The sequence below is a fragment of the Lathamus discolor genome, chromosome Z (assembly GCF_037157495.1).
Source record: "Lathamus discolor isolate bLatDis1 chromosome Z, bLatDis1.hap1, whole genome shotgun sequence".
NCBI lineage: Eukaryota > Metazoa > Chordata > Aves > Psittaciformes > Psittacidae > Lathamus > Lathamus discolor.
The window spans coordinates 130,586-152,547 of record NC_088909.1 but is presented as its reverse complement, the minus strand read 5'-3'; the positions used below and the strand labels follow the sequence as shown (position 1 = coordinate 152,547).

The 21,962-nt window shown below is 41.3% G+C and overlaps 1 protein-coding gene across 4 annotated transcripts in view; it reads left to right on the top strand.

Annotated features, from left to right (window-relative positions):
- Positions 1-21,962, top strand: part of PHKB (phosphorylase kinase regulatory subunit beta) — a 104,160-nt gene that overhangs the window by 1,767 nt on the left and 80,431 nt on the right. For 3 of the 4 annotated variants that reach the window (XM_065663600.1, XM_065663601.1, XM_065663604.1), the window contains exons 2-5: positions 6,013-6,102; positions 7,960-8,098; positions 12,317-12,416; positions 20,801-20,908. In XM_065663600.1, the coding sequence (XP_065519672.1) occupies positions 6,013-6,102; positions 7,960-8,098; positions 12,317-12,416; positions 20,801-20,908 (437 nt within the window). Of the gene's footprint in view, positions 1-599; positions 695-6,012; positions 6,103-7,959; positions 8,099-12,316; positions 12,417-20,800; positions 20,909-21,962 lie in introns of all 4 variants that reach the window. The other variant, XM_065663603.1, reaches the window with a different exon arrangement.

The following is a 21,962-nucleotide window of genomic DNA, read 5'->3' as shown; positions in this document are numbered from 1 at the left end:
GTTGACAGCAAAGTATCTTTTAAGACTCTATGCTGTAGGAGGTAATCCATATCTTTACATTTATGTATTACGTTTTTGCCAGTCAAACCAAAATTAAATTCAGAATTTTTTTTCCCTTCCTTGAGCAATAAAATACTGTTTCATTTGTTGCTGCTGTGATAATTGTTAGGAGCAGATAAAAGCAGCACTAAGTATAAGCAGAATTTCAGCTCTCTCTTTATTGTTACTTAACATTTTTATATGCACTAGTTAAATCAATATTTTTATTTTATCTTGAAATATATCAAACAGATTTTATTTAGCACCCTTTGACATCAGTGCAAATTTCCTGTTGAATAACAAAGCTACTGTCTCATGTCCATAAAATGGACTTTGTGCAGACTGATTTTGTCATTTTAGTCTGGCAAGTTTTATGGAAGTAAAAACAAAATAAAACAAATTTTTAGGGTAGAGAGAGAGAGAAATGTAAAATGTAATGAAACTTTCCTATCCCTTTTGTTTTCACTCTGTCATACTAATAATTCCACTAACATTGCTTTAACTTGATTTAATGCTGGTTGCCTTTAACATGTACTAAACTCTTTTGAAAATCACTGTAGCTTAGCCTGAGACGTTTGTGATTAGCTGCACCAATTTGAAATGGCCAATTTGGATGATGACAGAACCTTCTCTGCGTATGGTTTTTCAAAATTTGGTAAGTGTGCAGTTGTGTGTTTCGGTTTTGTTTGTGGCTTTTTAACTCAACAAAAAATAATTGTGTTTTGTGTTTCATGCAGTGTTTTGTGCTAGCAGTTTTTAGAACTGTACAGTAGAACCTAAAAATTCGAGCTCTTTCAGCAGAAATTTCTGAAAACTGGAATCTACTGAGGTTTGAAACCTGCTGCTCAGATCTCACTTTGTTTGTGGTTTTGGTTCTTGTAAGTGTCTCAGTGGAACAGTTTCTGAACTGAAGTTTCTCTTTTTAAGATGATTGTCACTTGAAAGGTGCACCAAGAATGGTGTTTAGAATTAACTCCTAAAAAACTCCTATGTGATTGGTTTGGTGGGGAAAAAGTAAAATCTCCAATAAGTCAGACACTGTTCCAAAGCTTGATTTTGGAAACCAAGTGGAAGCAAAATAAAGCCTCCTGGTGCAGCTTCTCTTTTAGTACGGCATAAGCTAGAATATACGAAGTTGTCAAGGCCGTTACTGATTGACTCAATATATATTAAAAAGTTTGACTGGAACAGATGCATCCACATGTGATACTGGCTGATCTGCGGAAAATGATGTAGGACTCTTGTTTAGTCTGTGTTGAAACACAGGAGCAGTACAGGTGGTAGTGAGAGTAGCCAGGTAAAAGGATTTCAGCTGTCTCATGGCAAAACTGAGTCACTTCAGCTACCCTGCCCTGCCTGTGGCATTTCTGTTTTGCCTCTCTTGATGATAAAAGATATGTGAAGTACTAACATTGTAACAAAAAAAAAAATTTACTCTTTCCAAATTATTTTATTGGTACTTGATGTTTATTATGGAAAATTATCATTTTTAGTAGTTTCAAGAGCTATTGAGTTCTCAGAAGTGGCAGTGACTGCTTTGAATGTATGGTTTCCTGTCTTGCTTGTAGCATTTACAGGCCTTGCTTGGCAGACTTTAACCTTTTGGTATATTTTGATTAGGAGAAGCTTCTGTGCACTGACATGATGGTCAATGTTTTATTTCTGGTGTTCAATAACTTCAGTGTGTTGTTAGTTATGGTAAATCCTGAAATCAGTAATTTCTGTTAAGTGTAATGTACTGTAGAGATATCACTTCATATGATTAGTAGAGAAAGGACAAAATAAATTGATATATATTTTTTCTTTTTCCATGAAAATCGAATTGTATACACAGTCTAACACATTATTTTTCTTGATAAGTGATAGTTGAAAACTTTTGTACTTTAATACTATTTAAATGAAACTATTACAAGGTTTTACTCACTTTACCTGTTTTTTTTATTATCACTCAACCTAGGTATACTTTGTACCTTGTGTTTACTCCTGTTGTTTATTCAGATAGAGGAATACCTTTTTCTTCCTCCCTCAGCCCCTCTCCTGGAGTTTCTTTGCCATGTTGTCGCTGAATTGTAGAACCGTTCAGTTTGGAAGCGATCTACTCCAGGCTCTTTGCTCAAAGCAGAGTCAGCTGTGAGATCATGGTTTCCTCCTCTATCTAGTGATTAAAAATCCCCATCAGCAACAGCACAGTTGGTGCACATTCAGTTCATGGACTCAGAGTTCACATATTTACGTATGTGAGAAGTGAATTTTCCTTCTAGTGGAAATGCTTCTGAGAATTATTTTCTGATATCACCTTGCTCATGGGTTTGGACTTAAAAGCAGAGGTATTTCATGGCAGAAAACTATTAGAATAAATTGTATTGTATCTCTCCAGTACTGTATTAAGTCTGAGCTCCGGAGAGATTGAGGAGAAGTCTAGAGGGAAAGGAAATGTGATGTTGGTAAGATTTGATTTATTTATGTGGTATCATTTCTTAATCTTTGCTGTATGAAGAACTAAAATCCTCTTTAGTCCCAGTGACTTCCTGGGTAATGAAATTAATTGTGATCTAAAGTCCAGAACTTGTTCGTGTCTCCTCGTTGACTTGCATCCAGAGCTAGTGTCAGATTAAAGGGCTGTGGTCAGTTTTTATTCTTACAAAATCTAGAAAGAAATCTGGTAGTTGGCTCTTTGTTTGGTTTTTGTTTGGTTTTTTGAGGGTCTGTGCTGATTTAATTATGCAAGTAACCATTTTCTTTCATTCTGGAAATAAAATTCTTGTCATGTTGTTTCTATTTGCTTGTAAGCAAAATTCAGGGAGGTGTGTGTTTGGTTGGTTGGTATTTTTTTATAAATTCTGTGCTTTGAAAAATTTGAATAATCAGTCATTGAAGTACTCGGGCCTTATCCGTAGACTAGGCCCAATACTCCATTCTGATACCTGTTTTTAGTATCTGCAGTTGATGCCATCTTGAAGAATGTGTGGGTGTTCAAAGCTTCCATATATATGAATATGGGAGAAGTGTTTCAAAATGTTTGCCATAGCTTTTAAATCTAAACATTTAGGCAGTTCATAGCTCTTCTCTGAAGAGTAGTTATGCTAATCTCAAGTGTAACTGGAATAAAAATGAAGTGAATGGGAAAGTACTGTAACATCAAGTTAACAAAATATTCTCAGCTGTATATGTATATGCGTGTTTATGTATATGTATATGCGTAAGTGTTTACACTGCTAATAGCTTACCTCAAGAGAACTTCCCACTATAGTAGGTAGAGCAGTATTTGGAGACAATCGGGGATTTAATTGGACTTGTTTTAAAGATTTTGAGTGTTCTCATATCAGACATTAAATATATTAATGCAAGAAGCAACACCTGGTTTCCTATCTGTGTGTTTTCTTAGTGATTTTTTTTTTTTTTTGGTTGGTTGGGTTTGGTTTGGGTTTTTTTGTTTTTGTTTGGGTTTTTTTATAGACTTGCAGGAGTACACTTCTGTAGGGAAGTAATGGGCATACTTCATTCTTTGTGGAAGGACCATGCACCCTATTTAAATTTTGTGTAGGGTTGTTACATTGGTAAAAGCTGAAAAAGTAATAAATCAGCAAAATATTTTTTATATTGTTTCCTAGCATAGCTACTTATTTATCTAGAATAAAACTCACGCTGTATGGTTACAATGAAGTCAGATATTTATGAAAAATAGTATTTGAAATGAATATCCTAATTCTGTTTCTCAAGAATGCTTTTCAGGTACAAACAGAACTTGAGGGTACTATTTGCATGTTTCATTCTTTCATGTTTAAGTGTTGCAGTCTTGCTGCTTTTTTTTTTTTTTCCCCAGTTTGAAAACCTATTTTAAATATCTAATTGAAAATAGCTTTCTGTGGCAGGTTTTTATCTTGTTTAAATGAGCTTTTAACTAGATGTCGGAAAAGAGCACAGATGGTCTTTTTTTAGCTATCCTAAAAATAGCTTCCGCTGAGTTATGGTCTCACTACAAGAGCACACAGAAAAGAACAGCTAGCTTCATGTTTCTTGTCTGCTTCTTGAGTTTGATTAAATTGTAATACAATGAAATATAATTTACCCAGAATTCTTCCAGCAGAGTGTTCTAGACACCCAAGCAAAACATAAACTATATAAATGCTAATGAGGAATTAATAAAGAGTATGTGGAACCTTTTGATTTTGAATGTTCTTTAACCAAGTTGTCCTGTCTGTAGTAGGAGTAATGTAACAGATACTTTCAAGTCATCAAATTTTTTTTTGGGGGGTTCAATTTTCTTGAACCTTGAATTCTTTTCACCTTTTTGTTTCAATAACAGTCTACTCTGGCTGTTTTAATTTATTTCTGCTAGTAAAGTTTCAAGTGTCTAAAAGAATATAATTTGTACATGGTGCTTTGGCATTCTCATGCTCTTCATTCTGTTGATTGTTAAAGAGAAGATACAAAAGCTGTGACATACTGGTTTTCTTTTCCACTACAGAACAACTTCATTTCTTTTAGCTTTGTTTCTATAGGCAACTCAGATAAATTGGGCTCTCTATGCTTCCTTCTCTGGCCCTTTTCCTGTGTGCACATGGTATTTGTAACTTAACCTCTCCCAGTGAGGAAAGGAGAAGCTGTGGGTAAGCTCAGATGTGTTGGTAAATGTCACCAGAGAATCCAGGCACAACAGATCTACAGGAGTCTGCTCAAGGAAGGATGGATTTTTGTTGTGTTTTTTTTGTTTGGTTGGTTGGTTGGTTTTGGTGGGGTTTTTTGTTTGTTTGTTTGGTTGGTTTTTTAACTACTAAGATTGCAAAGCAAAAGTGATACTAATTTGGAGGGTGAGGTTTGAGTTCTTGAGAGGCAAGGAACATTTTCCAGTCTCCCCACCACAGGACTTGATTAATAAAGTTTCTATCACCACTCCACATGCTTTCAATTCATTTAGATGAGACCTTGTGTATGGACAATCTCCTGCCTAATGCTTGGATATGTGCTGTGAGTGCAAAAGGGGCAGTTTGAATAGCAGTGTGCTGTTGTGCTGTATCCTGCCAGACTGTTTGGTTGGTTGGGCTTACCTAACAGGTGATTTCTGAGCTTGTCAGAAGGGCATCATGCAGTCTGGAAAAGGGAAATTCTCATTCTTCCTGTTACCAGATGGCTCTGGGAGATCTTGCCATCCAGAAAACCAAATGAAGCTGAAGTCATGTATGGAAGCAGAGCAATATGTTACTCTTAGATTAGAAGTGCTTTACCCCAGTAATTTTTAAGAAACTGAAAGGGTAGCTCAATTCAGCTATCAGGAAAACAGGCTTTTCAGGTGCAAACAGGAAAGCAGTCAATTTGTGGGATATTTAGAAGGAAATATGTAGATTAGATAGCATTTTATTTCTCTGGAATAGGTAATTTGGGAGCTTTATGTGTTGAATAGGTTATTTAAGCTTTGGTATTACATGAGAAAAAGCTAACCCCTTTTTTGATTCAAGTCATGAAATTAGCTAAGCTTATTGCTAGGGTGGGTAAAAATGAGGTTAGGATGGGTCAAATGTTAATGGTGTTGCACATCTTCACCATTTTAGAAGGCAGGTAGGGAAGTCATAGTTAAATTTGGGCTACTTTTGCCCCTCTTCCCTCTGTTGTTCTACAAATCTTTAGGAATGCTGTATGTAGCATACTTGTAAGAAAATGTTCTTAGAAAATCCTGAATGTTTAATAGGCTATCTTCAATAATTAAACTATTACATTTATGTAGCTGAATATCTACAAGGCATTAGAGATCCAGATGGAGGTCTTGTTTGTGTGGACAGGTCTTATAGAATAAATGTGTATAAAAATTATCCTCTGAGATTAGAAATATTGCAACTACTTTTGTTTGAATTGGAATTTGATGAGTTGTGCTTTTATATAACAAACATCAAAAAATCATATTGCAGTAATTGTTAGCAATAGTACAATTATTAAACTAATTCTTGTCTTGATTTTGTTTTCTCTCCTCTTTTTTAGGTTCAATTTATGAGCCACTTAAAAGTATTAACCTTCCAAAACCAGAGGGGGGAAGTTTGTGGGATAAGTTGGATCATTATTACAGAATTGGTAAGTTAGCCATTGTTCCTACCATGAAAGATTTCTGGTGTATCTGACTACAGTATTTACAGTTATGGTTATGACAGTAATTAGCTTTCTCTTAAAATAGTATCTGCAGCATTTAATAAGGATTTTTATTTTCTGAGAGGTAAATCATTCTGTCATGTATAATTTCTCGTAACATTCCTGTGTTAATATAATGCATGTATGTGGGTATTTTGTACATGGCTTGAAAAATCATGACCTGTTGTCCTGGGTTCAGCTGCAACAGTTATTTTTATCCTTCATAGCTGGTGCAGTGCTGTGTTTTCAGCTTTACTCTGAGAACAGTGCTGATGACGCACTGATGTTTTAGTTGTTGCTAAGTAATGCTTACCGCAATCAAGGACTTTTCAGTCTCTCAGTGAGATGGGGCACAGGAAGCTGAGAGGAAGCAGAGACAGGACACCTGACTCAAAGTAGCCAAAGGGGTATTCCATACCACAGCACATCATGCGCACTATATAAACTGTGGGGAGTTACGCAGAAGGGCCGCATTGCTGCTTTGGTTGGGTGTCGGTCAGCAGGTGCCAAGGAATTTTGTTGTGCATAACTTGTGTTTATTGTTTTGAGGGTATTTTTTATTTCCTTTCCTTTTTAGTTTTGTATTTTCTCACTATTATTTCCTTTATCACTTATATTATGGTGGTAGTAGTAGTGGTTTTGTATGGTACCTTAGTTAGTGGACTGTTCTAATCTCAGCCCATGGGATTTTCATTCTTTCATTTATCCGCATGACACCTGTGTTCAAAATCACCATCTGCATTTGTTGAATAGTAGAATAACTTCTATTGCACCTGATAATCTTGGATGGGGAGGGGTAAAGGTAGTCTGCTGACAGTTTCTAGTGCTTGAACTAACCCAATTATGAATTAGAATTGATATTTACATGTTAGGTGTCATTATTCCTACTTGAGGATAGTTTCCTAAATTTCTGCTGTGAATTTGGAAGATGCAAAAACTGGAGGGTTGAATTACACTTGTTGAAAATAAAAATGTATACTTGGAAATCCAGTCCAGGTCTAAGATGGAATTTAGAATTATTTTGAATGAAGTGGTAATTTAATGTTGTTGCATTAGCCAGCTACAGCTGAGGAAACTTTAAATGGAAAAAAGTTTTCTTGTAGTACTTACAGCAGTTGGATAGGTGATTTGGGAGAAGTTAATTTCTGTTATTAATTTCAGTGCCAAAGTTTTGTTTGTTAGCTAACTTATTTTAAGCCAATTTTAGTGGTTTTCTTTTCATTATGAGATCATTTTAAGCCAAAACCATAGCATGTTAAAGAAGTGATGGTATATTTTGATTGGGGGGGTTGGGGGTTGTGTTGCATTTTTATTTTAAAGGTACTGAGTTAAATAATTGTAGTCAGCCATTCTCCTTGCTTGCTCCGTTCCTTTTCTAAAAAATTGCGATCATCTGGCCTCAGTTAAAAATTTACTTTTTATAAAGGTAGGATTCTTCAGAGTTTTAACTGTTAAAAATTTATGTATTTATTATTTTTCATAAAAGGAAAGTTACTGGATTGCATTGCAGAGATTCTGTACATAGTGGGTTGTATGAGAACAGAGGCATATAAATAGTTTTGAATACTGGGGGGGGTTGAGTGTTTGCTTTTATAAAAAGGTCTAATTTGATTGAAAACCAATATAACAAAAATTTGTATATGTCTTTCTCCTTACCTTTCTCTGTTGTCTGTTTTATGTTGTGCATGCTCTAACAGGTTGTTTACATCTTGATTTATTCCAGAAAATCTATGTAGAAACTGAAAGAAACATAAGTGTTGTTGATGTTGGTTTTGGTTTGGTTTTTTTTTTCCCTTTTTCTAGTTAAGTCAACTTTGCTGCTGCATCAAAGCCCAACCACAGGTCTGTTTCCTACAAAGACACATGGGGATAACCAAAAGGCAAAAGTACACGACAGTCTTTACTGTGCTGCATGTGCCTGGGCATTAGCCCTTGCTTACAGGTGAATAACTTCTAAATTCACATCTCTCACATTATGTTACGCAGTTCCCCAGGAATGTTTTTTGAAGATGAAGCTTCAACAAGAAAGTTTTGTAAACTCATAGAGTAAATGTTTCCAAATCTCAATAAAAATATTTATGTAGCTGCTAGTTAAAAAATGCCACTGTACTTTTGGTAAGTAAACATGTTTTCATATAATTTAATTGATACCAGTATTCTGAAACAGAGGAATAAATGCATGCTATTAAAAATAAAGGTTATTGAGGCAAACTGTACTCAAGGATTACTGCTTATTTTAAATGTAGTAGAACAGTATGAAGCATAAGCAGGTTTGTCCCAGGTAGTAACCATCTGGGTACTTGTAGGAGACTGAATCCTTGAATGCTGAGAAAAGTGTATTTGGAAAATAATACTGGCTATCTTCCTCTCTAGGTACAAAGAGTGGGCAGTGTCAGTTGTTAGCTCCTCTTATTTTCTGTTTCTTCCATTTCTACTGTTGACTCCTTAGAGAAATAGGTTAGGAATCTGTGTGGTATAGTATGACCTTAACAGCTATGGGAGATAATTTATTCATAATGACCTCTCCTTTAGGTCAAATAACTATGGAAGTTGATTTCTGAGATTTAGTATTCCTTGATTCCAACCTTGGCACTCCAGCCACCCAGGAAGAGACAGACAGAAGTGAAAACTCATGCACTTTTGAGAAAATATGATGGTGTGCAGATACTGGATAATTTCCTCTTTGTAGAAGTCATAGAATCATAGAATAGAATCATAGAGTACTTAGGGTTGGAAAGGACCTTAAGATCATCTGGTTCCAAACCCCCCTACCATAGGCAGGGACACCTCACACTAAACCATCTCACCCAAGGCTACGTCCAACCTGGCCTTGAACACCACCAGGGATGGAGCACTCACAACCTCCCTGGGCAGCCAATTCCAGTGCCTTGCCACCCTAACAGGAAAGAACTTCCTCCTTATATCCAATCTAAACTTCCCCTGTTTTAGTTTTAACCCGTTACCCTTTCTCCTGTCACTACAGTCCCTGACAAAGAGTCCCTCCCCAGCATCCCTATAGGCCCCCTTCAGATACTGGAAGGCTGCTATTAGGTCTCCAGGCAGCCTTCTCTTTTCCAGGCTGAACAGCCCCAACTTTCTCATCCTGTCTTCATATGGGAGGTGCACCAGTACCCTGATGATCCTCGTGGCCCTCCTCTGGACTTGTTCCAACAGTTCCATGTCCTTTTTATGTTGAGGACACCAGAACTGCACAAAATAGTCCAGGTGAGGTCTCACAAGAGCAGGGTAGAGGGGCAGGATCACCTCCTTCGACCTGCAGGTCACGCTCCTTTTGATTCAGCCCAGGATGCGGTTGGCTTTCAGGGCTGCGAGCGCACACTGCCAGCTCATGTTCATTTTCTCATCGACCAGCACCCCAAAGTCCTTCTCTGCAGAGCTGCTCTGAATCTCTTCTTTGCCCAACCTGTAGCTGTGCCTGGGATTGCTCCAACCCAGATGTGGGACCTTGCACTTGTCATGGTTGAACTTCATAAGGTTGGCATCAGCCCACCTCACAAGCATGTCGAGGTCCCTCTGGAAGACATCCCTTCCCTCCAGCGTATCAAACAAACCACACGGCTTGGTGTCATTGGCAAACTTGCTGAGGACGCACTCAATGCCACTGTCCATGTCAGCAACGAAGGTGTTAAAAAAGACCGGTCCCAACACCAATCCCTGAGGGACACCACTCGTTACTGGTCTCCAGCCGGACATTGAGCCATTGATCACAACTCTTTGTGTGTGGCCATCCAGCTAGTTCTTTATCCACTGAGTGGTCCATCCATCAAATTGATATCTCTCCAATTTAGAGACAAGGATGTCATGTGGGACACTGTTGAACGCTTTGCACAAGTCCAGGTAGATGACATCAACTGCTCTACCCCTGTCCATCAGTTCTGTAGCCCCATCAGAGAAGGCCACCAAATTGGTCAGGCAGGATTTCCCCTTAGTGAAGCCATGCTGGCTGTCACCAAGCACCTTGTTGTTTCTCACGTGCCTTAGCATGCCTTCCAGGAGAATCTGCTCCAAGATTTTGCCAGGCACAGAGGTAAGACTGACAGCTATAAAGTGGACTGAGAAGTAGCAGAGTGCATATTATGCTGGTTTGCATATTTGTATCAGAGACATGTTTTTGTAACTTAACAGATGTGTTTTCCCCCTGAAATGCTCAATCAGAAATTGAGAACTTGAGAGAACACATGAATGCAATGGTGAAGGTTACAATACGCACAACACAGTTAAAAAATTCAGATTTGGCATTTAGGCCCAGTTGGAATTAAACCTAGCCAGGGATGTTAAGGATAACAGGAAGGGATTCTACAGGTACAGAGCAAACAAAAAACAGATTAGGGAGAACATAGGCCCCCTGAGGAAGCTTTCAGGAGAACTGGCTACACAGGATTTGGAGAAGGCTGAGGTTCTGAATGACTTCTTTGCCTCAGTCTTCACTGGCAAAGACTCTGACCGCACCACCCAGGTCTTAGAAAGTAGACACAGGGACTGTGAGAATGAAGACCTTGGGCCCACTGTAGGAGAGGATCTGGTTCAAGACCATCTTAAAAATCTGAACGCACACAAGTCCCTGGGACCTGATGAAATCCATCCGCGGGTCCTGAAGGAGCTGGCGAATGAAGTAGCTAAGCCACTGGCCATCATACTTGAAAAATCATGGCAGTCAGGTGAAGTTCCCAATGACTGGAAAAAGGGAAATATAACCCCCATTTTGAAGAAGGGGAAAATGGAAGACCAGGGGAATTACAGACCAGTCAGTCTCACCTCTGTGCCTGGTAAAATCTTGGAGCAGATTCTCCTGGAAGGCATGCTAAGGCACGTGAAAAACAGCAAGGTGCTTGGTGAGAGCCAGCATGGCTTCACTAAGGGGAAATCCTGCCTGACCAATTTGGTGTTCTTCTCTGATGGGATTCTCTTCTATGAAGAGATTCAGAGCGGCCCTGCGGAGAAAGACTTGGGCTTGCTGGTCGATGAGAAACTGAACATGAGCTGGCAGTGTGCGCTCGCAGCCCAGAAAGCCAACTGTATCCTGGGCTGCATCAAAAGGAGTGTGACCAGCAGGTCGAAAGAAGTGATCCTGCCCCTCTACTCTGCTCTTGTGAGACCTCACCTGGAGTATTGTGTGCAGTTCTGGTGTCCTCAACATAAAAAGGACATGGAGCTGTTGGAACAAGTCCAGAGGAGGGCCACGAGGATGATCGGGGGACTGGAGCACCTCCCGTATGAAGATAGGCTGAGAAAGTTGGGTTTGTTCCGCCTGGAGAAGAGAAGTCTGCCTGGAGACCTCATACCAGCCTTCCAGTATCTGAAGAGGGCTATAGGGATGCTGTGGAGGGACTCTTTGTCAGGGACTGTAGTGACAGGACAAGGGGTAACGGGTTAAAACTTAAACAGAGGAAGTTTATATTGGATATAAGGAGGAAGTTCTTTCCTGTTAGGGTGGTGAGGCACTGGAATGGGTTGCCCAGGGAGGTTGTGAGTGCTCCATCCTTGCAGTGTTCAAGGCCAGGTTGGACGTAGCCTTGTGTGGGATGGTTTAGTGTGAGGTGTCCCTGCCTATGGCAGGGGGTTTGGAACTAGATGATCTTGATGTCCTTTCCAACCCTAACTATTTTATGATTCTATGATTTTTCTTAATATATGTTCAGTAATGTAGTGAGTGTTTGATTTATGGTTATGTTAAGGCATCTTGAAACATGCCTTCATGTTAAGGCATCTTTAAACATTTCTGGATATTCTGTGTGGTGAACTTCTGAGACTCTTATATGTACAGCTTTAGTTTATCAGCATCCTCAGAAAAGTGACTGTTTGATTATGAATGGCAGATGTTTTGTAGAGTTGAAGAGGAGTTGCCTTGGTGTTTTGGATCTCTCAAGGAACACAGAATAGTGGCTTGCAATGTTAAAATATCAGGCCTTTTTTTTTTTTTCTTTTTTAATTCTGAAATGTGAATGTTTGTGTAAGTTGCGACATAAACTAATTTTTAATTTTATTAAGGAAAGATGGGTAGGCTGTAAATATGTTGATATGAGTATGGGCACCACTGTAGAATTGTGTTAGCTATATACCTAGTATTCCAAAGCACTGATTTGTCTTCTCACCCTCAACACTTTTCCAATTTGTTTTACAAGTTATCTCTTTTGCCCAGGCGTATTGATGATGACAAGGGAAGGACTCATGAACTGGAGCATTCTGCTATTAAGTGTATGAGAGGAATTCTTTACTGCTACATGCGTCAGGCCGATAAGGTAAAACACTATAATGTGGACACAAGCTCTTACTTAATTCTAAGGAATTAATTGAACTGAGAAAACTGATTTCTAAATATAGATAAACTTCAAAAGGGAAATGTGGTATTACTGTGTTGCCAAGCTAAGAACAGCTGCTTTGTTATTGTCAGGTTGCAGGATAGAGAAGAGAGAAGCATTTTGCCAAGTAAACTGCAGGGTATATTTGAAACTTCTTTGGATTCCTTTTGCAGTTATCTATCCTGTTTAAACATAAAGTAATTGGGTTTTTTTAATGCCATTTTCCTCCTTAAATGGAAAGATGTAGTATTTTCTGGCTAAGGCGAGATATTGTTTACTTGGTTATTGTACTTGCAGTTGTTATCCTTACCTACGTGATGATTTTGATTATATTGCTTGGTTACTTTGGCAGCCACTTCCCAGTGTTCTTTGAGCTTATGAGGTCTTCCTACAGTGTAGTAATAATCAGTCTCTAGTACCTAACACACCTAAGTCAAACAGGACTTTATCCTGAGAGACTCTATGTGCTGGCCTCATGTAGAAGAAAGATATTTTTTAATAATATTTATTATATATGCCCAAAGCATGACTTGAATAGATGATGCTGCTTGTGACAAAAATTGCAGATGTTATATTGTATTGCTAACAAAGAAATGAGTTACGTCAAACCTGTTCATGGCCTGGACATGAGAACTTCACAAAACGTTATTCACTTGCTTGCTTCTGGGGCATGTCCTTATATGCCATGTATGATTTGTTGGTAGAGAAGAGCATGTCATGAAGATATGATCAGTATTGAAAGTTTTGTTAAATGTGGACCAAGTACTTGCAATGATAGTTAGAAAATTCAGTAACTGTTCGTTGGAGAGCAGAGCATGAGTTGAGGAAATACGGAAAAGGATCTTCTTCTGTTATCTTCATTTTTTTTTTTTTTTTTTCTCAAATTTGATTTCCTTTCTGTGCCCTACTGGCAGCTCTCTGAGAGTGCAAATTGTTTACTCAGATTGTTTCCTGAAGTCACAGACCTTGTATTTCGTGACAAAAAAGGGGAATCAAAACTACTTTAAAACCACTGTAGTTCTCGTTTCACTCCTTTATTGTTAACTTCTTGTATTGATACTTGGCTTACTGTATTCCATCTCTATTGTAAGAAATTCTATATCATAGAGGCTCGTTCTGAGGTCCAATGATAGTGTCCATGAATAAAAAGTCATTTTAATCTAGGTTACTATTCTTCCTATCTATAATCTTTTTGTTTTCTTTTTAAGCTATCGGCTTTGCCATCTAGTATTTGTAAACATTTCACTGAATATCTGAATGTCACAAACTGTGCTCCCATGTTTTCCAGTATTTTGCCATGTTCTCTTTTATACCAGATTCTTGGCTCTTACAGCTTTTCATTTGTTACGTGATCTGCCTGTGGTGATTTCTGAACACTTTGTACATCTATAACCCAGAAGGCTTAAAAATTAGTAGTATTAATAACAATAATAATTTTTTGTTTTAAAACCTTTGTCACATTTCCAAGTTGTACAACGATAATTATTTGATTTTGTGGATCGTGATTAACAAAAATTGCTAAAATTCTTGTTGCTAACGTAATTTTTGCACTCTGGTAGGAGCTTTAAACTAGGAATGGTGAGGGGGAGAGAGACTCCTCAACAATCAAGTGGTGATTGGGTAGGCAAGAAAAGAGTGCAAAGAGTTTAAGGTGATGTGAACAGAAGGCACACAACATTAACTCAAGTGGAATTGTCCCAAGAGCAGGTGTGAAAATAAGGAGGTACCTGTGGGACAGCACTATGGAATAGAAAGCTCTTGTAGCCTTTCTGGGAAATCAGCATATTTGCGTGTCTGTCAGCAATGCCCTGCACTAATGCATGCAGCATGGGGAATTAAAAGGAGGAATTAGAACTGCGTGTGCAGCTCCGGGGCTGTCATGGGATCACAGCTGTGTGGCAGGATAGCTCAGATGACTGGAACACTCTGGATGGATAAGGAAAGGGCAGGAAGGTGAGGGAGGGAGGTGCCCCATATGTGAGAAAGTAGTTGGAATTCATGGTCCTCTGCTAGGAAAAGATGGTGAGCCAGCTGAGAGCTCATGGGTCAGAATTCTGTATGTACATTTCAGACCTGTGAATTCAAAGTAGGAACAATATGCTTTCTACTGAGATTTTAGCACCAGCAAAATGAGGTGCTGTTTCTCCAGAAGAAGGAAGTGACTAAGCATCTGTGCCTATCTATTACAGATTAGATAGATCACAGAATCCCAAGGGTTGGAAGGGACCTCAAAAGATCATCTAGTCCAACCCCCCCACAAGATGCCTTAGTCGTCGTGGGGGACTTTAACTACCCCGAGATTTGCTGGAAGACTCACACAGCCAGTCATTCACAGTCTAGGAGGTTCCTCGAGTGCATTGATGATAATTTCTTAATGCAAATGGTGGACGTACCAACTAGGGGAGCAGCGCTGCTAGATTTAGTACTCGCCAACAAGGAGGGTTTGGTCGAAGTGGTGACGGTCAATGGCAGCCTTGGCTGCAGTGACCATGAGATGGTGGAGTTTAGGATCCTGTGTGGGAGGAATAGAATACCTAGCAAAGCCACAGTTCTGGATTTCCGAAGGGCCAACTTTGGCCTCTTCAGTCAACTGCTAAGGGAAGTCTCATGGGAAAGTGTACTAGGCGGTAAAGGGGCTCAAGATAGTTGGTTAACATTCAAGGACCGCTTCTTCCAAGCTCAGGATCGGAGCGTCCCAATGAGTAGGAAGTCAAGTAAGGGATCTAGGAGACCGGCGTGGTTAAACAAGGAGCTGCTGGGCAAACTCAAGTGGAAAAGGAGAATCTATGGATTATGTAAGGAGGGGCTGGCCGCTTGGGAGGAATATCGGACAGTTGTTAGAGGATGTAGGGAGGCAATTAGGACAGCTAAGGCCTCCTTGGAACTCAATCTTGCTAGTCGGGTTAAAGACAATAGAAAGGGCTTCTTCAAATACATAGCAAATAAAACTAAAACAAGAGGCAGTATAGGCCCACTGCTAAACGAAGTGGGTGCCCTGGAGACAGAGGATATAAAGAAGGCAGAGGTGCTGAATGCCTTCTTTGCCTCTGTCTTTACTCCTGCAGACTCTCCCCGAGGGCCCCGGATTTCTATAGCCCCAGAAGGAGTCAGGACAAAGGAGGAGTTTGCTTTGGTAGATGAGGATTGGGTTAGGGATCAGCTATGCAAACTGGACATCTGTAAATCGATGGGTCCGGATGGAATGCACCCACGGGTGCTGAGGGAGCTGGCGGAGGTCATTGCTAGGCCACTTTCCATCATCTTTGGTAAGTCATGGGAAACGGGCGAGGTGCCTGAGGATTGGCGGATGGCAAAGGTCACACCAATCTATAAGAAGGGCAAGAAGGAGGACCCGGGTAATTATAGACCGGTCAGCCTTACCTCCATCCCTGGAAAGGTGATGGAACAACTTATTCTTGACTCCATCACTAGGCATATCAAGGATGAGGGGGTCATTAAGAACAGCCAACATGGTTTTATGAGGGGGAAGTCATGTATGACCAACCTTATAGCCTTCTATGAGGAAGTGACTAGGTGGAGGGATGATGGTAGAGCGGTAGATGTAGTTTTTCTTGATTTCAGTAAGGCATTTGATACTGTCTCCCACAGCATCCTCATAGATAAGCTAAGGAAGTGTGGGCTTGACGATCAAGTAGTGAGGTGGATCGAGAACTGGTTGAAAGGAAGAAGGCAGAGAGTTGTGGTCAATGGCGCAGAATCTAGCTGGAGGTCTGTGACTAGTGGAGTCCCTCAGGGGTCGGTGCTGGGACCGGTGCTGTTTAATATTTTCATCAATGACCTGGATGAGGGAACTGAGTGCACCCTCAGCAAGTTTGCTGATGACACAAAACTGGGAGGAGTGGCTGACACACCAGAGGACTGTGCTGCCATTCAGCGAGACCTGGATAGGCTGGAGAGTTGGGCGGGGAGAAACTTGATGAAATTTAACAAGGGCAAGTGTAGAGTCTTGCATCTGGGGAAGAACAACCCCATGTACCAGTACAGGTTGGGGGTTGACCTGCTGGAAAGTAGTGAACGGGAAAGGGACCTGGGGGTCCTGGTGGATAGGAGGATGACCATGAGCCAGCAATGTGCTCTTGCGGCCAAGAAGGCAAATGGCATCTTAGGGTGCATTAGAAAGGGAGTGGTTAGTAGGTCAAGAGAGGTTCTCCTCCCCCTCTACTCAGCCTTGGTGAGGCCCTATCTGGAATATTGCGTCCAGTTCTGGGCCCCTCTGTTCAAGAAGGACAGGGAATTGCTTGAAGGAGTCCAGCGCAGAGCCACAAAGATGATTAAGGGAGTGGAACATCTCCCTTATGAGGAGAGGCTGAGGGAGCTGGGTCTCTTTAGCTTGGAGAAGAGGAGACTGAGGGGTGACCTCATCAATGTTTACAAATATGTAAAGGGTAGGTGTCAGGATGATGGAGCTGGGCTTTTTTCAGTGATATCCAGTGATAGGACAAGGGGCAATGGGTGTAAACTGGAACATAGGAAGTTCCACGTTAACATCAGGAAGAACTTCTTTACTGTAAGAGTGACAGAGCACTGGAACAGGTTGCCCAGGGGGGTTGTGGAGTCTCCTACACTGGAGATATTCAAGGCCCGCCTGGACAAGTTCCTGTGTGATGTACTGTAGGTTACCCTGCTCTTGCAGGGGGGTTGGACTAGATGATCTTTTTAGGTCCCTTCCAACCCTTGGGATTCTGTGATTCTGTGAACCTACAGTACATCACACAGGAACTTGTCCAGGCGGGCCTTGAATATCTCCAGTGTAGGAGACTCCACAACCCCCCTGGGCAACCTGTTCCAGTGCTCTGTCACTCTTACAGTAAAGAAGTTCTTCCTGATGTTAACGTGGAACATCCCATGCTCCAGTTTACACCCATTGCCCCTTGTCCTATCACTGGTTATCACTGAAAAAAGCCCAGCTCCATCATCCTGACACCTACCCTTTACATATTTGTAAACATTGATGAGGTCACCCCTCAGTCTCCTCTTCTCCAAGCTAAAGAGACCCAGCTCCCTCAGCCTCCCCTCATAAGGGAGATGTTCCACTCCCTTAATCATCTTTGTGGCTCTGCGCTGGACTCCTTCAAGCAATTCCCTGTCCTTCTTGAACAGAGGGGCCCAGAACTGGACGCAATATTCCAGATGCGGCCTCACCAAGGCTGAGTAGAGGGGGAGGAGAACCTATCTTGACCTACTAACCACACCCTTTCTAATGCACCCTAAGATGCCATTTGCCTTCTTGGCCGCAAGAGCACATTGCTGGCTCATGGTCATCCTCCTATCCACCAGGACCCCCAGGTCCCTTTCCCGTTCACTACTTTCCAGCAGGTCAACCCCCAACCTGTACTGGTACATGGGGTTGTTCTTCCCCAGATGCAAGACTCTACACTTGCCCTTGTTAAATTTCATCAAGTTTCTCCCCGCCCAACTCTCCAGCCTGTCCAGGTCTCGCTGAATGGCAGCACAGCCTTCTGGTGTGTCAGCCACTCCTCCCAGTTTTGTGTCATCAGTGAACTTGCTGATGGTGCACTCAGTTCCCTCATCCAGGTCATTGATGAAAATATTAAACAGCACCGGTCCCAGCTCCGACCCCTGAGGAACTCCACTAGTCACAGACCTCCAGCTAGATTCTGCGCCATTGACCACAACTCTCTGCCTTCTTCCTTTCAACCAGTTCTCGATCCACCTCACTACTTGATCGTCAAGCCCACACTTCCTTAGCTTATCTATGAGGATGCTGTGGGAGACAGTATCAAATGCCTTACTGAAATCAAGAAAAACTACATCTACCGCTCTACCATCATCCCTCCACCTAGTCACTTCCTCATAGAAGGCTATAAGGTTGGTCATACATGACTTCCCCCTCATAAAACCATGTTGGCTGTTCTTAATGACCCCCTCATCCTTGATATGCCTAGTGATGGAGTCAAGAATAAGTTGTTCCATCACCTTTCCAGGGATGGAGGTAAGGCTGACCGGTCTATAATTACCCGGGTCCTCCTTCTTGCCCTTCTTATAGATTGGTGTGACCTTTGCCATCCGCCAATCCTCAGGCACCTCGCCCGTTTCCCACGACTTACCAAAGATGATGGAAAGTGGCCTAGCAATGACCTCCGCCAGCTCCCTCAGCACCCGTGGGTGCATTCCATCCGGACCCATCGATTTACAGATGTCCAGGTTGCATAGCTGATCCCTAACCCAATCCTCATCTACCAAAGCAAGCTCCTCCTTTGTCCTGACTCCTTCTGGGGCTATAGAAATCCGGGGCCCTCGGGGAGAGTCTGCAGGAGTAAAGACAGAGGCAAAGAAGGCATTCAGCACCTCTGCCTTCTTTATATCCTCTGTCTCCAGGGCACCCACTTCGTTCAGCAGTGGGCCTATATTGCCTCTTGTGTTAGTTTTATTTGCTATGTATTTGAAGAAGCCCTTTCTATTGTCTTTAACCCGACTAGCAAGATTGAGTTCCAAGGAGGCCTTAGCTGTCCTAATTGCCTCCCTACATCCTCTAACAACTGTCCGATATTCCTCCCAAGCGGCCAGCCCCTCCTTACATAATCCATAGATTCTCCTTTTCCACTTGAGTTTGCCCAGCAGCTCCTTGTTTAACCACGCCGGTCTCCTAGATCCCTTACTTGATTTTCCTACTCATTGGGACGCTCCGATCCTGAGCTTGGAAGAAGCGGTCCTTGAATGCTAACCAACTATCTTGAGCCCCTTTACCGCCTAGTACACTTTCCCATGAGACTTCCCTTAGCAGTTGACTGAAGAGGCCAAAGTTGGCCCTTCGGAAATCCAGAACTGTGGCTTTGCTAGGTATTCTATTCCTCCCACACAGAATCCTAAACTCCACCATCTCATGGTCACTGCAGCCAAGGCTGCCATTGACCGTCACCACTTCGACCAAACCCTCCTTGTTGGCGAGTACTAAATCTAGCAGCGCTGCTCTCCTAGTTGGTACGTCCACCATTTGCATTAAGAAATTATCATCAATTCACTCGAGGAACCTCCTAGACTGTGAATGACTGGCTGTGTGAGTCTTCCAGCAAATCTCGGGGTAGTTAAAGTCCCCCACGACGACTAAGGCATGTAGTCGCGAGGCTACTTCCAGTTGCCTATAGAAAGCCTCATCAACTCCTTCGTCCTGATCAGGAGGTCTGTAATAGACCCCCACAACTGTATCACCCGTGCCAGTCTGCCCTTTAATTCGTACCCACAGACATTCCACTTGCTCCTCATCCGACCCCGGACAGAACTCAATACATTCTAATTGCTCTCTCACGTAAAGAGCAACTCCACCACCTCGCTTCGCTGACCTATCTTTCCTAAAAAGGACATAGCCATCCATGACCACATTCCAGTCATGTGAACTGTCCCACCATGTCTCTGTAATTGCCACTAGATCATAACCTTTAGCCCGCACACAGACTTCTAACTCCTCCTGTTTATTCCCCATGCTGCGTGCATTGGTGTACAGGCATTTCAGGGAGCCAGTCCTAGTACCCTTTTTCCCCTGCGGGACAGGGTCTAAAAAGCTATCCTTTCCCACAAGTGAAACAAGAGATTGATAGTCCTCCTTAGCCCGCCATCCTTCAATCCCTAGCATGTTCCTCTTGGGCTTGTCCCCAACAGGCCCAGTTAAATCCCCTCCCCCCTTCATAACTAGTTTAAAGCCCTGTCAATAAGTTGTGTTGAATATTTATATTCTTTATGTATTTGTGTATTTCTGGAGCACCTCCCTTATGAAGACAGGCTGAGGAAGTTGGGGCTGTTCAGCCTGGAGAAGAGAAGGCTGCGTGGAGACCTCATACCAGCCTTCCAGTATCTGAAGGGGGATGCTGTGGAGGGACTCTTCGTCAGGGACTGTAGTGACAGGACAAGGGGTAAAGGGTTAAAACTTAAACAGGGGAAGTTTAGATTGGATATAAGGAGGAAATTCTTTCCTGTTAGGGTGGTGAGGCACTGGAATGGGTTGCCCAGGGAGGTTGTGAGTGCTCCATCCCTGGCAGTGTTCAAGACCAGGTTGGATAAAGCCTTGTGTGGGATGGTTTAGTGTGAGGTGTCCCTGCCCATAGCAGGGGGGTTGAACTAGATGATCTTGAGGTCCTTTCCAACCCTAACTATTCTATGATTCTATAATTCTATGTATACTTTAAGTATATATTCTGTTAAGTTTCTCTAACTGTTTTTTAAAAATTTTATATAGTGGTCATAGCAATAAATTTTTAAATACTTCAGTTACATAGTGAATTTGTGGTTGCCAAATGTACTGAAATTATTGACTCTGATTTATGTTTTGCCTTTAAATTCACTTTTAGGTTCAGCAATTTAAGCAAGACCCCAAACCATCTGGATGTCTTCATTCTGTTTTCAGTGCACACACTGGAGACGAGGTCTTCTCCCATGAGGAGTACGGCCACCTTCAGGTAAAATATGCATATGCGTGTAAGTGAAAGTTTGGATGATTTTAAATAATGTTACTGTTGACTCCATTCTTTCACAATGCAGCTGTCTCTGTTTAGATTTGTGTTAAATGTCATGTACCTGATAAAACTGAAAATACTTCTGCATCTTTTGGTGAAAAAGACTTTGAAATACAACTCAGTGGTATGTTTTGGTCAGAAGGTACTGAAACAGCTGCGGGATTTGTGGAGGTAGATGGTTGGTTGTGAAATTGCTATTTCTGAGAGCAACAGATGACTGTCAGTAAAGAATCCTGGCACAAAAATGTTGAAAAAGTAAAGCAAAAGATTTAGTCTAATCTTCCATTGAATATTATATATTTTTATTGACATTCCTGGCTTTATTTTCCATAAGTCTGAGCAATTTTCATTCATAGTAAAGATTTAATATATGCTTAACAGCCTTGTCTGGTTACAAATTGTTGTTCACTGTTTTGTTAGTGGTTCCTAGTCAGATTCACTGCATAATTGGTTGTCTTACTGGCTTTCAATTTCCAGAGTGTTGGTTTGCTCTTTTTTTCTCCTTCCATTTACCTTCAGACCCTTTTTTGCATTCATGACCTTGTTATTTTGCATTCCATAACTCTGCATACTCCTTTTAGTTCAGAAATTGCTAGTGAAATTATTCAGAAGTGACAGTAGGTTGATAATTATTTAATTTTATAGTGACATGACTTAAATAGTTTGTACAGTAAATGTACTGAGAAAAACAATTTGTGGGGTTATCCTAAGTTAGCATTTTGAACTTTTATGTGAAGCTTCCTGAAAATACACATTTTCTGTGTGAAGGAGGAGACAATAATTTTGGGACCTGGGCAGTACTGAGTAATAGTTCAAAGTCTCTTGTGTTTTGTGGCAACTCAACTCTTCCCATAAACGCGAATGCACATTCCCTTCTGTCATCAGCAAATCTCAAAAATAGAGCCATTTCAGCTCAGTGGAGACAACAGCAAACAGAGTAACTAAGGCAGTTCAGTTGGCCTGCTGTTATCACTGTACTTGGTGGTTTTCAAATTGT